The 14,168-nt window shown below is 43.9% G+C and overlaps 1 protein-coding gene and 1 long non-coding RNA gene across 2 annotated transcripts; both read right to left on the bottom strand.

Moving 5' to 3' along the window:
* Positions 1 to 1,490: 1,490 nt before the first annotated feature.
* LOC139670749 (uncharacterized) lies at positions 1,491 to 3,504 on the bottom strand. Its single transcript, XR_011697534.1, has 3 exons — positions 3,362 to 3,504; positions 2,452 to 2,556; positions 1,491 to 1,876 (listed from the first exon to the last, which is right to left on the bottom strand). It is a non-coding gene; the product is annotated as an uncharacterized lncRNA (long non-coding RNA).
* Positions 3,505 to 3,628: 124 nt separating this feature from the next.
* LOC139670748 (PAX3- and PAX7-binding protein 1-like) lies at positions 3,629 to 12,386 on the bottom strand. The gene is made up of 9 exons (XM_071552938.1): positions 12,218 to 12,386; positions 10,897 to 11,065; positions 9,124 to 9,172; positions 7,545 to 7,690; positions 7,277 to 7,398; positions 6,640 to 6,716; positions 6,316 to 6,382; positions 5,920 to 6,066; positions 3,629 to 4,204 (listed from the first exon to the last, which is right to left on the bottom strand). The coding sequence occupies exons 2-9, from the start codon at positions 10,982 to 10,984 to the stop codon at positions 4,130 to 4,132; spliced, it is 771 nt and encodes a 256-aa protein (XP_071409039.1). The 5' UTR covers positions 10,985 to 11,065; positions 12,218 to 12,386; the 3' UTR covers positions 3,629 to 4,129.
* Positions 12,387 to 14,168: the final 1,782 nt, after the last annotated feature.

The raw sequence follows: 14,168 nt of genomic DNA, 5'->3' as shown, positions 1-14,168 counted from the left end.
TTCTACCCGTCTCTCCCCCTCTTCCCGCCTTTCATCCCCTGCACCTCCCGTACCGTGTTCCCCTCTATCACACTTTTCCGTTCCCCCGTCCTCTCTGTCCCACCAGCCACTCTCACCCCCTGTATCTCCTCTGTCCCCTCTATCGCACCCACTGCCCCTCTCTCTTCCCCTGTCCCCCCGTCCCGCCCCTGTCCCCGGTCCCGTCCCCTGTCCGCACTCACCGCGGTGCGGCTCCGGGCGCGGGGGAGGATGTGGATGCGGGGGAAGGCGCGGGACCCCCCGGCCAGGCGCTGGCAGCGCGAGCGCGGCACAGGGACCGACTGCCCGTGCAGCCGGGGGACAGTGGGATTGGGATAGTGGGGCTGGGACAATGGGGATGGGCTTGGGATAGGATGGAATGGGGTGGGGTGGGGTCGAATGAGATGGGGTGGGATGGGATTGGGATGGGATGGGGTCGAATGGGTGGGGTAGAAAGGGTTTGGATGGAAGGGAATTAGGTGGATTGGAATTGGATTCAGTTGGCTTGCTTGAATAAAGAGCTGATAAGAGAAGGCTGTTAACACCTCGTCAACACAGCAGGAGGGCAGAAACCTGGGTAAATGGGCAGTCCGAACAGCTTTTGTTTAAATTATCTTCTATAAAATTCTTATATTAGAAAATCTGTGTTAAACAAATAACTGTCTGTAATAGATATTTGAAACCACCTGTATAAAAATCACCCCATTTTTGTACACGGTAGACACGTACTTTGTTTAGGTATGAGCTTCCTGCGTGACTCCAGCCATGGGCAAGCTGTAATAAAATTTTGCTTTACCATTAATATCTAGATTTTCTTTAAATCACAGTCCCACCCGTGCGATTTTCCCCACAGCCCCTTTAAGTGTCGTCCTCTCCCATCCATGAAGTCCCCACAGACTTCTCCGCAGTGTTCCCCCCATACAAACCCGTGGGGTTCCCCCGCAGACCCCCCATGGGGTCCCCTCCATACTCACCCATAAATTTTCTGGGGTACCCCGTGGGTCTGGGCACCCTGTAACTCAAATGGTCACTCCATAGTGCTGGGAACCCCATAACTCAAACAGGCACCCCACAACTCTCTCAGGCACCCCACAGGATGTGCTGGGGCACCCCAAGGGTCTGGGCACCCCATATATGGTTTGGGGTAACCCCAAAACTCTAATGGGCACCTCATAAATAATAAGACACCCCATGGGCATTCTGGGCACCTTAATGGTCTGGGCATCCTATAACTCCAGTGGGCACCCCATAGACTGTGCTGGGCACCCCACGGATCTGGGCATCCCACATATTGTTTGGGGGCACGCCACAGATCACCCAAAACCCAATCCTGGGACGCCCCCAAATCCAACACCCCCTCCATTAGGACCCACTTCCCGAACCGTGCCTGGGTGTCCCCAAACACCCCAAAAGTCACATCCCCACCCCGCAGGACCCTCCCCAAACCCCAGCTCTCCACAAGCCCTGCCCAGGGACACGGAGGTGACATTCCCAGGGCTATTCCCAGTGCTATTTGAGGATCGGGCACCCCCTGTCCTGTGAGAGACCCCCCCAGAGCCCGCAGTGACACACAGGGCCCACATCTCCCTCTCAGGGACCCGCACAAACCAACACAAACGTACCTCACTTCCAAACACGACTGGCTTGTATTTTACTGCATTTTCTTTGGACGACAGCTACTACTGAAATGTTATCCAGGCATAACTCGGGTAAAGAATCCGTGTAAGTGTCTTAAATGCTTCTCAGCTTGCTGACTTTCTCATGTCTTCAAGAATACTTACTCTTTTACATACTGTGACTACTTATGTGTTAAATTATTTAAGAATAATATATGTGAACACTTCCTCTGCGACGACAGCTGTGTAAGGTAAAATGAAACAACACGTTTCCCAACTAGAAAATTTTAAAGTTTTATCCACCAGAAGATACTTTTGCAGACCTACCACTTTATTCGAAGTGCATTCAGTCCTGTCTTACGAAAATATCTCAAAAGCTTTAGGCTATTAGTCATACACAAGGAGACCTCTTTCCCCCATTCTGCCAGGACAAAGACAGGAGACACAACACTTCACAAGTTACACAGAACTATACAGAGAACTAGAGGTACCACGCCCAGGGACCAAGCGGCAAACGACTGTTTTTGTCTGGCTTTAATGCCTTCATCCCTCTTCTGACAAAAGACAGGGCTTTTTACCAAGGGTTTACGGTGTTTTGCTAAAACTCCAAAGGTGCTTAAGAACTTCTGAGATAAGACAATGAACAATGAACGCACATTGAGGTCTTTGCCCAGTGCTTAAAAACTAACGAGTTCTTTTGTGAGCCTCTGTACACCTGGCACTCATCATCCCTGCCTCTCCTCCGGGCTATGAAACTTCCCAAAACCAAATGGAATGGCAGGAAAGCTCCGAAATTCCCCCAAAATTCTATTCCTACCTTGGTCTAGTTGCTTTAGCTTCAGCAAAATCCTGTTTCTGACATTTCCAAATAAAAATAAAGTCATTTTCTTCCTGGAGCCCACCTCCAAAATTCAAACGCGACCTTCAGAATAGAACATCCCCATGAATTGCTGCCACAAGCAGTGCCAGGCAGGAGCCGCCCGGCCTTTACCTCCCCCACACAGACTGTTTGCTGCCAGCACCAGCAGCTTTTTGGGCTGACATGTGGAAAGTCGGCCGGCACCCACGGAATTGCCTTTGCTCCCTTCCTAAAGGAACAAAGCTTCCCGAGTTGCAGCCCCAACAACTCCTTCACCAGATGAGTTTATTGAAACAACTTTTCAGAGCAGGCATTTCTGAGCGTACTCCATCAATCCCAAGAGTTCAGAAAAAACACTGTCCGCTGTCCAAAGGAACTGTGCATGTTACACATGGGATGTTTTTACATCCTCGTTTAAACCATCACATGAGCATAAATGGCACTCATTATGCAAATTGCAACAGTTCCCCTAAAAATAATTAGGGCACAAACGGAAATAGTTCTTAACCCAAGGCTGTTACAGCTGCCCCATGCCTTGGACCCCAAGACCAAGTCACTACTGTTCTGATATAAATCAACAGATTTTTAAAAAATGTTTTCTTGTTTCTTTACATTTACCTTTGATCCTTGTTTTTTTAAAAGAACATTCTTATATGGTATTTAGTGGGAAATGTAACATTTGAATATTTACTAAAATATAAGTACTTCCAAGCTTTTTTCACCTTCATTCTTCTTGACATCTTTAGCCACACTAATCTGAAGAAGCAGGTTCCATGGATTACATTAGAAAACCAACCAACAAAACCCTGAAAACCACCACAACCCCCCCACCCCAAAATGGGACACAAAGTGGATTTGAGCAACTTACACGTGTCTGGACTTCAGGAAGTGCTGCCGTCTACACGTGCACCATCAGCACAAGTTCTCATTCTTTGACTGTATTAAAATAATTCAGCATTGAGTTTGGAGTTCCCTTTTGAAAAACAGTCTTCTGAGTTCATATTCTGAACGCAAACCACTTTTTACCTGCTCCACTTGGAGTGCAGCCCAGCTGCTTCTTAAAGGTCAGGTTCCATTCCAATGTGTGTGCTCTTGAGCTCACAATTTTCACACAGTTGAATGTTTTACCAGTTCCTTTGACCAACAGTACGATCATTTTATTGTCAAAATAAGTAATTTTTAGCAAATGAAAAGCTTAATGCAACAATACATCTTTATACCCAGTGTGAAAGCAACATGATGTTATAAATAATTGCATACAGTGTATTACACAAAGTATATTATACACATGCCCTGTAACCATGGAGCAATTAACAGCAGTACAGGACTACTGAGCATGGGCACAAAGTACTCTTGTAAACAAGATTTTGAGAAACTTGGAGAAAAAGGTGGCTTCTGGAAAGATGAAAATCTTGGGATTCCATTTTTGTTTTAAATGAAGTCAATGATTTTTATTTTTCAGGGTGCTGTCTATAAGAATGCACTTCATATTGAAACAAAGATCAATACTATACAGTTTAAGAAACTTTACATATGTACATAAATTACACATCAGGAATGGTTTTAAAGCTCAAAATGAGTTGTGGGAAAAGTCTCTTTTCCCTCTATTAAAATCTTTACCTCTTTCACATTGTGATCATTTGCAACTGTCACGGCGTGATCCAGGGCTCGGGTACTCGCCAGGAGCTTTATGACCTGCTGGATGTGCTCCCTAAAAGGAGGGAGGAGAAGTCAGTAAAGGGGTAGAACAATCAATGACATGGATTAATATCCCAACAGAAGGCTACATCATGAAAGCCATATCATAAATATTCCTGCCTCAGATTTATTAGAGTTGCTTAATTAGGGCAACAGCAGCAGATTTGTTTAATGCTGGGAAAAGGCAGGACAGAAGACAGAAATTAAATTAGAACTTCCCATGAAAATAAGGCTAACTGCATGTTTCTCTCCCAATACAAACTTTTACCAAGTTTGTACTTACACCTGGTAAAAAAGGTTCTTTCAAACCTAGACACAGACTACCAAAAGAGAGAGTTCAAAAATTTCAGTGAACTTCACACACAAATTGCTACACTGATACACAAGAGTATAACAAGACTGGAAGATTCTTCATTCCTGTGCTGTTGCTGTTGCCAAACCATTACAGGCCAGCAGTGATGTGTCTAATCTGAACTTCTAATTAAGCTCATTATGGGACTCAAGCAAAGTGACTCTTGGATCTAAGGCCAAAAAGTTCATCCAGCTGGTTGTGTAAATGAAATCAGAAGGTTTGTACAGTATAGGAAAGACAGTGTGCAATTCAGAAGCCATTATGCAGGAATCAGCAGGGCTCACAGGGTGAAATAGTCCACATGCAGTAGCTGCAAAATTTGGCAGAATAAAAGGTGGTTTTGTTTGGAAGGGACACCTTCCATAGCCCAGGTTGCTTCGAGCCCCATCCAACCTGACCTTGGACACTTAAAAGGATGGGGCAGCCACAGCTTCCCTGGGCAACCTGTGCCAGTGCCTCACCACCCTCACAGGGAAGAATGTCTTCCTAAAATCCAACCTAAATATCTCCTCTTGCAGTTTAGAACCATTGCCCCTTGAGTGGACATGATCTGCCCATATAAAAAGTCCCTCTCCTTCCATTTTACAAAGCCCCTTAAGAGTCTGTGACACTGAGCAGTGGTACAACAGGTATCATCAGTGTTTCAGTATTTCCAGGAGGTGCTGTGTCCAGACACTTTAAAAATATCCCCATGTACCACACGGTAACATTTTGGAAGTCTCCTTTTAAAGAAGTTTCCAAAGACACTCCACAGGATGGAGACAGTTACTCATGTTTGCATGTACAGGCAAAATAAAACAAATGACAAGAACTGCAATTGCTTTAACTCAAGGTAATTACCTTGCATTTCTCTTCTCTACATCAGAGCAACCAATGCTGTGTCTGTAAATTGTATCAGCCAGGTGAGCAAGGTATCTACAGGAGTTTTCTAGCTGGGAAATAAATAGTCTTGTCTCCTCTTAGATTACTGAACCACTGTTAGGAAAGCAAGCAATTACCCAGGCAGATCAGGAAAAGAAAGTTAAATACAATGTAAGAAAATTCTTACAAACTATGTAACATGATTGGGGAAATCTGCCAGCTGAGATTGAGGTGACAAGACCCAACTGAGTGAAAAAATGAGAGAACTACCAAAAAAGTATCCGAAATCCAAGCAGTGTGACACTGAAACCCACAAAATACCTACACGAAATACAGGTATAAGCCAGAGAAGTTTCTTTCTTTAGTTTGTGTGTTAAAAAATACAAAATCTCTTTTTCACTGACACTACAACTTTTGAAATACCAAACCCGAGATTTCATAGGCAACTTCAAGTTTTAACCACATTTTCCTTTAATTGCAATCTGTGATTTTAAACATTGTTTGATTTTACTTACACTTTGAGCCTTCTTCATGCTGTCCTCTCCATACTCTGAGTTTTGAAAAGCCATAAGAATGTGCCTGTTCAGCAGCCCATCTATGGACAGCTCCTGGAGAGTTTGATTTGAAAGGATCCCATACCACTGGAGAAAGTTTCCTAATAACTGAAAATAGGCATTTCAAGACTTACTGAAACCAGAAAGTTGATCAAACACATGAACATTTAAAAAATATTTAATATTTTAAATATCTTGCAAACCTATTCAGAATACAGTCTCCCTCACAGTGCATTACCAAAGACTAAGGATCCTCATTTAGAGATTACAGCAGCTTCCATCTACCCTTTTCCACAAATTTGAGAAGTATTTTATTGCTACACTGTCTCAGACCATTTACCAGATGTATTTACTCACCTTACCAGAGGACCAAAACTGACGTTGGAAAAACAAATATGGACCCGAGTTCTTGTTTTCTAAGATGCTGCAAAGTAAAGAGATTTCTTAATGAGCAACCAAGACCACATCTCTGTCTGCAATTTGCTGGTTTCCAGCACACAATTCATTTCCATAAATACTCCCTTCCATCCTTCTTGTCTTTGCTAAATTCTACCAGGAGGATAACAAAAAGATGTCCTGTATCCAGGCACTGAACCACACTGGGAAAAACCCCGTTAACTGTGGACAGAAGGCAGCAACTTGCTAAGAAAAATCTAACACCATAGTTGAAAGTAAACTTACTTTTTTGGATAGAAGGGCATGAATACATCATCATCTAGTGTTCTCCTCATTCTTAGCAATAATGCCTTCAAAAGCATCTGAAACAGATCATTTTATTTTTAGATGTCCAAGGCACTGCTTAGTAGTTAAAAATCGGAAATTGATTTTTAAAACAATAAAGAACATTTGTGAGCCCAACAGTAAGGGCACACATATTTAAGCACCCATCCAGTCTTAAAGGAAGAAGCCTGTAATAATGGAAACATCTGAACTTTGACAGGTTCCATTAAAGCCTGAACTCTTAACATCAGTTGCTGCACTCACAGAAGGCAAAGTAAAACTACCCAATTTCCAGGCACTGCATTTGAAAAGATTGCAGAGATCTTAAGAAAGAAAACACAGTATTTGTAGCAGACCCTTAAAGCAAAACTGGAGACCAACAAGTCTTACATTTGGTGTATCTTTTTATCTCCTGTATCTATTTTGGGGAGGTTTCACTGAGTTCCTTCTCTTAATCTATCACCATACTTGACTGTTCACAACCAAGCTGCCGAGCATCAAATAAACTGAAAACTTCTCTTTCTTCCTCTGTTTTCCAGCATTAAGTATAGTAAAAATATATTCAAATTCCTTAACTTATGTAAAAAACCCAACTCACTTGTGTGTTTTTGTTTTCTGCATTCACCACTGAGGGGTATCCACCTACTGGTTTCTGTACAATTGCCACCACTCTACATGTCTGTGTGGTAGAAAAAGGATCCCAGATATTTTCTGAAATCACTGTAAGAGAGTAAAGAATTACCCCCCCTTGAACATACTCAAATACAGGTATTGATCATTCATTTATTTACAAAACAGTAAAATCTGAAAGCACAAACAAGCACGAGATTCCACAACCCCTTCCCCACCATTTTCCAAACCTATACCTGTTAATTTAGGAAGAACAACTCGCTCTACAATGGTAGGCAACAGTGAAATATCAGCTTCATCTTTCACTTGCTCCTGCTCTTCACAGCCGTAAAACAGCAAAGGATTCAAACCACAACATTGTTTCAAAATCTCGACACTTGCCCTAATAAGAGAATTTGAGTTAGATACCTAAAAAGAGATTTGAGTCAACACATACAAGAAGCAACACGTATGCAAGGATCATACACTCACAAAACAAACTCTAAAACACTCAACCAGATGAACCAATTCACTCTCTTAGCCCACAGTCACCGATAGAACGAAAACCTAAAATAGCAGAAACCTGATTGTTTTCACAGTTGTTGCCCCACGGATTTTAACTTGTACTTACACCAAAAAGAAAACCCCAGAGATCAGGGTACAAGTGGGAATTACAGTTCAATTGTGCAGAACTACAAAATTATACTTTCTGGATTCAAAACATCTCTTTATGAGCACCTTGTATTTTTTCTAACTTAACAAAGTGCTTACCAGGACCAGCAACAGTCAGGAGGGAACACAGTTAGACTTGAGAATTCTGTACCATGTCTCTAACTAACCTGAGTTTTGTTTTGTCAGCCTGGAAACTCACTGAGAAATGACAAGGCAGAAGGGACAATGTGCAGAAACGGTTTTAAATTTAATGAGGATATATCTCAGATTTTCCCTGGTTTGATTAATGAAGTAAATCATAATAAATTAACAAATTAATTAAATACTCTGGATTCCCTCTGAAGGGGACTCACGCTTCCCTCCCTCTCCAATCAGAGCAGAGGTGACAGAAAACTCCCTTTTAAAAAATTTCTCTTAGCAGTTAAGAAAACACTTCTGAAAAAAAAAAAAAAAGAAGAAGAGAGCAGGAGTCAAAAGGTACCTGAACTGTTTGTCCTGGTGGCAGCTCATGTAAGCACAACATGCAGGCTGCAGAACGAACATGGGCCAGGATACTGGGCTGCAGCAATGTCTGCTTTTCCCTCGCTCCCCACCTGGTAACTGGGTAATGCAGACTAGGAGGGAGACTGGGATATTGCCAGCCAGAGTTCCACAGGGCATGAAGGTGCAGGGGTGTCAGAGACTGAAACGGTTAATGATTTATGCATTCTAAGAAACTTTGCGGGCTTTTGACTTTTGCATTATACCCCTGATGGGCAGTTGGGGCCATCCCTGCAGTGCTCGAGCCCTTTTAAGGTGCAGATAAAGGAATTACAGGAGCAATTAGGAAAAGAACTCCCACAGTCGACTGATGAACGTGAAGCAGTTCGGGGAAAAAGGAAATAAATCTGTTGCTTCACCATTACAAAATGAGGAAATAAAAAATTAAAAGCTTGCAATGAAAAATTGTGAATTACATCAATTTGGAATACCCCAGACCGGTAGATGTTAACAAACCCCTGTATCCCTCTGAAGAACTAACAATTTAAGCAAGGCCATTCAGAGAACATAGTCAAAATACAGCAGTAAGGACCGTGAATCAGAAACGGAATAGCATCAATCACCCCCTGAGGGCAGCTGCCCCCAGCAGTCCAACACTGTGGTCCCCTCAGCCCCACCACAAACCTGTTTAACAGGTCCACAGTGGGCCAGATGTGTCCTTTTTTACAGAAACCTGCCAGACGAAGAAATGAAACCACATAAAACTACATGAAACCGATGAAACTTTCTACAGCTGCTATGATTGGTTCTCATTGTCCTTTGAGAACATGAAGTAACAGCAAGACTGAAAAGTTATGCTGGTTATTTTTCTTTTGGGTTGTTTGCATGTGCTTCGTCTTGAAAATGTTCTGATCCTAACAAATTTCAATATGTAAAAACCTACCACAAACATTTGTTTGTGTTCCCCTACTCCCAAAATTGCTTGTTTCATATGAACAACTTGCTAGTAAAATTGTGTAAGATACATGCAAGTTTATTTTGTCCTTTTGGAATATCTCTCTCAATTGAGAAACTCAACCAAATGTAACCTGGGAGTTAGTACAAGTATTTAGGCATATTTGGAATCAAACAAATATGCATTACATGCATTTGTCTTTGCCTTAAAAAACAATGCCTACCATGTTTGGTTAAATTTAACAAATAGAACTAAACGTAGGCCTAAAGGAGAATATAAGAAAGCCTTTCACCAGCTCCCAAGTAACTCAATGCTTTCTGATAACTTCAAGCATTTGTCTCCCAAGTAACTCTATGTTTTAATGTATAATTTTGCAAGTATTTGTGTTTGTAACCTTATTAATGTCATGTGTGCATAATTTCCAGCATTTCTGTATGTTTGTAACTTTTTAATGTTCATTTGTGTTATTAATGTTAAGAAATTTAATTGTAACTACTGAAATCCTTTAATGCCCCCCCACTACCACTCACGGAGCAGAGAAATAAAATTGTTTTCCTTAAGGGGGGGAATCCCGTGCACGGGGGGCTTCCCTTCCTTTCCTTTCCTCTTCTGTCTCCCTGTCCACTATATAAAAATCACCGCCCTCAGTGAAGCTTCACGGAGAACGACAAAGCAAAATTGTTATTGAATGCAGACATGGCTGGGTGCTGTCAGACTGACGGTTAATGATTTATGCATTCTAAGAAACTTGGCAGGCTTTTGACTTTTGCATTATACCCCTGATGGGCAGTTGGGGCCATCCCTTCCTCCAGGGCTGAAGAGGCAAGAGGAGCCCTTGCCCTGCCCTCCGGCGAATATGGGGGTCGCAGAAAACAACCCCCTGCCTCGGAGGGAGGTGCAGAGGGCATGCTGAGGGTAGAAAATGGACTGGTGATTTTGGGAATTTGGGTTCTGTTCTTCGACCCCGCCGACCGCAGGCCCGTTGAGATGCAACGCTGGATCCCCGGGCGGTGACTGTGTAACCTTTCCATTCTCACCTTCTCTCACCTCTTCTTTTCCCTGCTGTTCTGGACCCTTCTCCTGTCTTTCTTCCCCCTGTGCATCTTTTCCCCCCCACTAAGGTTATTTTCTATGTCACACTATACGGAATTGTTAAAATAAACACCGATCATATGGTGTCGGTTCACTTTAATCCACCCCAAAGGCAATGACTAAAAACAAACTCGGTTACCCCCGTCCCCTTCCCAGGAGCAGGTCGTGACAACATTATTATAAATAATAACAGCAACACTAAATATGAAGCAGTCAGGGCCACAGGTTCTACCAAACAGCTGAAGGCAATTCAGCTCTACGCTCCAAAGACAACAACAATTCACCATCCTACTGCATCTCATTGAAATAAAAACTGACAATGATCACTTGATTTTTCCCTCCTCCTCCCACCTCCATTTTAGAAAACCTTGTGGTGTCCCGTGGGCTGCTGGTTCTGAATCTGATGGTACCTTTGTCGTGCTGAAAGCACTGAATTCCAAACATTATCTGGCCAAATAATGTCACAATAAATGAAATGCTCCAGTTGGACTGACCCATCAGCTCCTGCTTTTGCAGCTCACTGTGCAGACAAATACAGCAACAGCCTCCTCCTGAAACAGCAAAACTCTGTGAATGCCCCTAAAAAGCAGGAGAGGACAGAAGTCACATCTTACAAGTTCAACGGACTGGAATGCCAGGTGAGGTACAGGGAGGCTGAGAAAGTTTCCAAGTGTAGAATCCTTAAAAACCAACTACCAGCAAAGCAAGGGTATGTTGTAGGAAAGCAACTGCAGCTGCTGCTAATTTAACAACCAGGCTCGTTAATTTGCTGTCAAATGGCTGGGATTGATTTATTTACTAGTGGAGCTAGGTAGGCCAAAAACCCTCCTTCAAACCGAACTGAAATTGTTACACAACTTCTTAATAATATGTTTTCCTGGTTATACAAAATCTGTCAGACTCAGGAGTGTGGCTTCCTCAGTGAACAATCAATGGCAACTAATTAGTCACACTAATCAATCACTTGGATGAACTAACTGGTTCACACTTCCCAGGTTTGTTCACAACACAGTCTTCACTTTACAGGACTGCAGACTGGTCTCTCCCAATTCCAGGGACACTGGACAATTAATATCTACCCCATTAACACCCAGAATGCTTTTCTGTTCCCCTCCCACACCCACCGAGCTGGGCAAACAGCAGCTTAAACTGCTTGGTCATTCCGACAGGTTCTATATTTAGAAGCTACTGTGCTACTGTATTCAAGTCAGAAGACAACAGAGAAACAGCCCATGTACTGCCAGCTGAATTCCACAGCTCCTGTGTGTGCCTAATATATATATATATATATAAAAATACAGAAATGGGTAATATATTCAGGAGCTCCTACAATATTTACCACAAAGTAAGTAATCCAACCATTGTGAAAATCTTGAGAAAAAACTAATTATGTTTTTGAGTTGGACATACACATGAAAGAAGGATATTTTCAAGTCTGGGTGTCTCTGAACAGCCACTTTACTTTTACAACTCTTCTCCCTCAGAGCAGAGCAATACCAAGTGACGCCTGGCAGAAGGAAGTCTATAATAATACAGAAGACAAAAGTCTGTCACTGTGTACACAAAACATTCCAGAAACTAACAAGATCATAGTTCAGCCCTTATTTTTGCTAACCTGACATCCAACAAAAGTAAAAAGCAGCATCTGAGTAAACTTGAAATGCCAGAGTATCTACCAAAGTCCTCTAGACAGAAAATCTGCAAGTTTTTAGGCAATCTAAAGTCACTGACCTCGTACACTGTGAAGTTTCTGACAACCAGCTCAGCATGATGAGAAGTTCTTTTCAACCCTCGAATGACCAAACCTTTAGAAGAGTAGTATGTTCTCAGGGTTTGAAAACAGAGGAAAATGTGCTCTTTGGCAGGAACTATGAGACTCTTTTTTTTTAAGAGATGAATGTTTTTGCATCCTTACCTTTTCTCTGAAACACTCAAGCAAGTCTTGGACATTCCCTCGCATTTCCTGCAAAAACTTATGCTGTTCACCAGTACCCCCAAAGACTCTTCTAATCTTTCATTGCCTTGGCAGAGTCCTCTCGGCTTTGCTGATGTTTCTCACATTGCTGCCGATGAGCCTTGTGCATTTCTGTCATGGAGTCCAACCTGCAGGGCAATGGATGAACAGTAAATTTACACCCAAAAGCCTGTCTATTGCAGACCACTGAGATATTAAAGACAGTGCAAGTAGAGCCCATGTATGGGAGATACAGCAAAGACACTTTCTCCAACCTTCGTTTGTCACTTCCCCCCCCCTCCATCGACAGCAAGGCCGATGTTTGAAATTCATTTGCCAGACTGTGCTGAGCGCATCGCACCGGCCCCTCCCACAGATTGTCACACGAGTTGATGGCACACAGAACAGAGCGGGCCCTGAAGAAAAGCTGCTGGAAAGGCTGCAGGGAGAGGGAAACTACAGCTCACACAAAGCACTTCTTCCTCTGCTAACGTGATTCACTGTCAGAGGCTGTAACACTGCAAGGGGCACAGACCAATTTCGAAGACATGTAAAGTGCAAGCTGTTGATTACAAATGATTTCTCGTTGCAATTGTGTTGTTCATTCCCGACCTTTTGTGTACCTGACAAGCACATTACAATGGGTAAATAAAAAAACCCCACACCAACAAAACCCTGTATACACTAAAAATTAAAATTCTTCATCTACTGAAGGGGAAAACTGATTTGTAGTTTAAAAGAATGCAGCTTAATATGCTGAACACCTCATTGGCCTTTCACTCCTTCACTATAAGATTGTGCAGTGTCCAGAAGATGCAACTCAGATCCCCAAGCCCTCCAAGTTCCTACAGGGTCCTACAGGAACCCCCAAGGACCCCCAACACCCCCAGAGATCCAAAGGGACACACGGGAACCCCCAGGGAACAACAGGGGCCCCAAGAAACACCCAGGGAACTCCAGGGTCTCCCTGCTCTCAAGGGACCCCCAGGGACCCTCAGGCATCTACAGCGGCACCCAAGAGACCCCCAGGAACACCAACCCCAGGGACCCAAAGGGACACACAAGGGCCCCCAGGGAACAAAAGGGACCCCAAGAACCCGCAGAGACCCAGAGGGAACCCAGCACGCAGAGCAGTCCCACAGACCCCCAAGAATTAAAGGGACCCCAATAATCTGTGGGGACCCTCAGCACCTCCAGGGACACCCAAGAGACCCCCCGGGACTCCCACCATCCCCAGGGGCCCTCATGGGACACCCGTGGACCCACAAGGATGCCCAGACTCCTCCAGGGACCCCTCAGGGACTCCTCACAAACTCGGGGACCCTCAGGCATCTCCTGAGAACCCAGGGATCCTTCAGGGTTCTACAGGGATTCCTGGCAATCAGGGGACCCCCAGGGAACTACAAACACCTTCATGGACCTCCAGGGACCCCCAAGGGACACCCAGGGCCTCCCAGGGATCTGCAGAAGCCCCTCCCCATGACCCCCTGGATCCCAAAGAGATACTCAAGGACCTCCAAGGACCCCAATGCTCCCCAACATCTAGGAATACCCAAGACCACCAGAGACCCCCGTGGGACACTCCTGAACCCACAAGGATCCCCAGGGACTCTCAACACTCACAGGGACCGCCAGAGACACCCCAGATATTTACAGGACTCGTGGCACTCAGGGGAGCTCCAGGGAACTACAGGGACCCCCAGAACCACCAGACACACCCAGGCATAA

Source organism: Pithys albifrons, chromosome 3 (genome assembly GCF_047495875.1).
Source record: "Pithys albifrons albifrons isolate INPA30051 chromosome 3, PitAlb_v1, whole genome shotgun sequence".
In the NCBI taxonomy this organism is placed as follows: Eukaryota; Metazoa; Chordata; class Aves; order Passeriformes; family Thamnophilidae; genus Pithys; species Pithys albifrons.
Note: the sequence above shows the minus strand (reverse complement) of the source record. Positions and strands in the feature narration are given on the sequence as shown.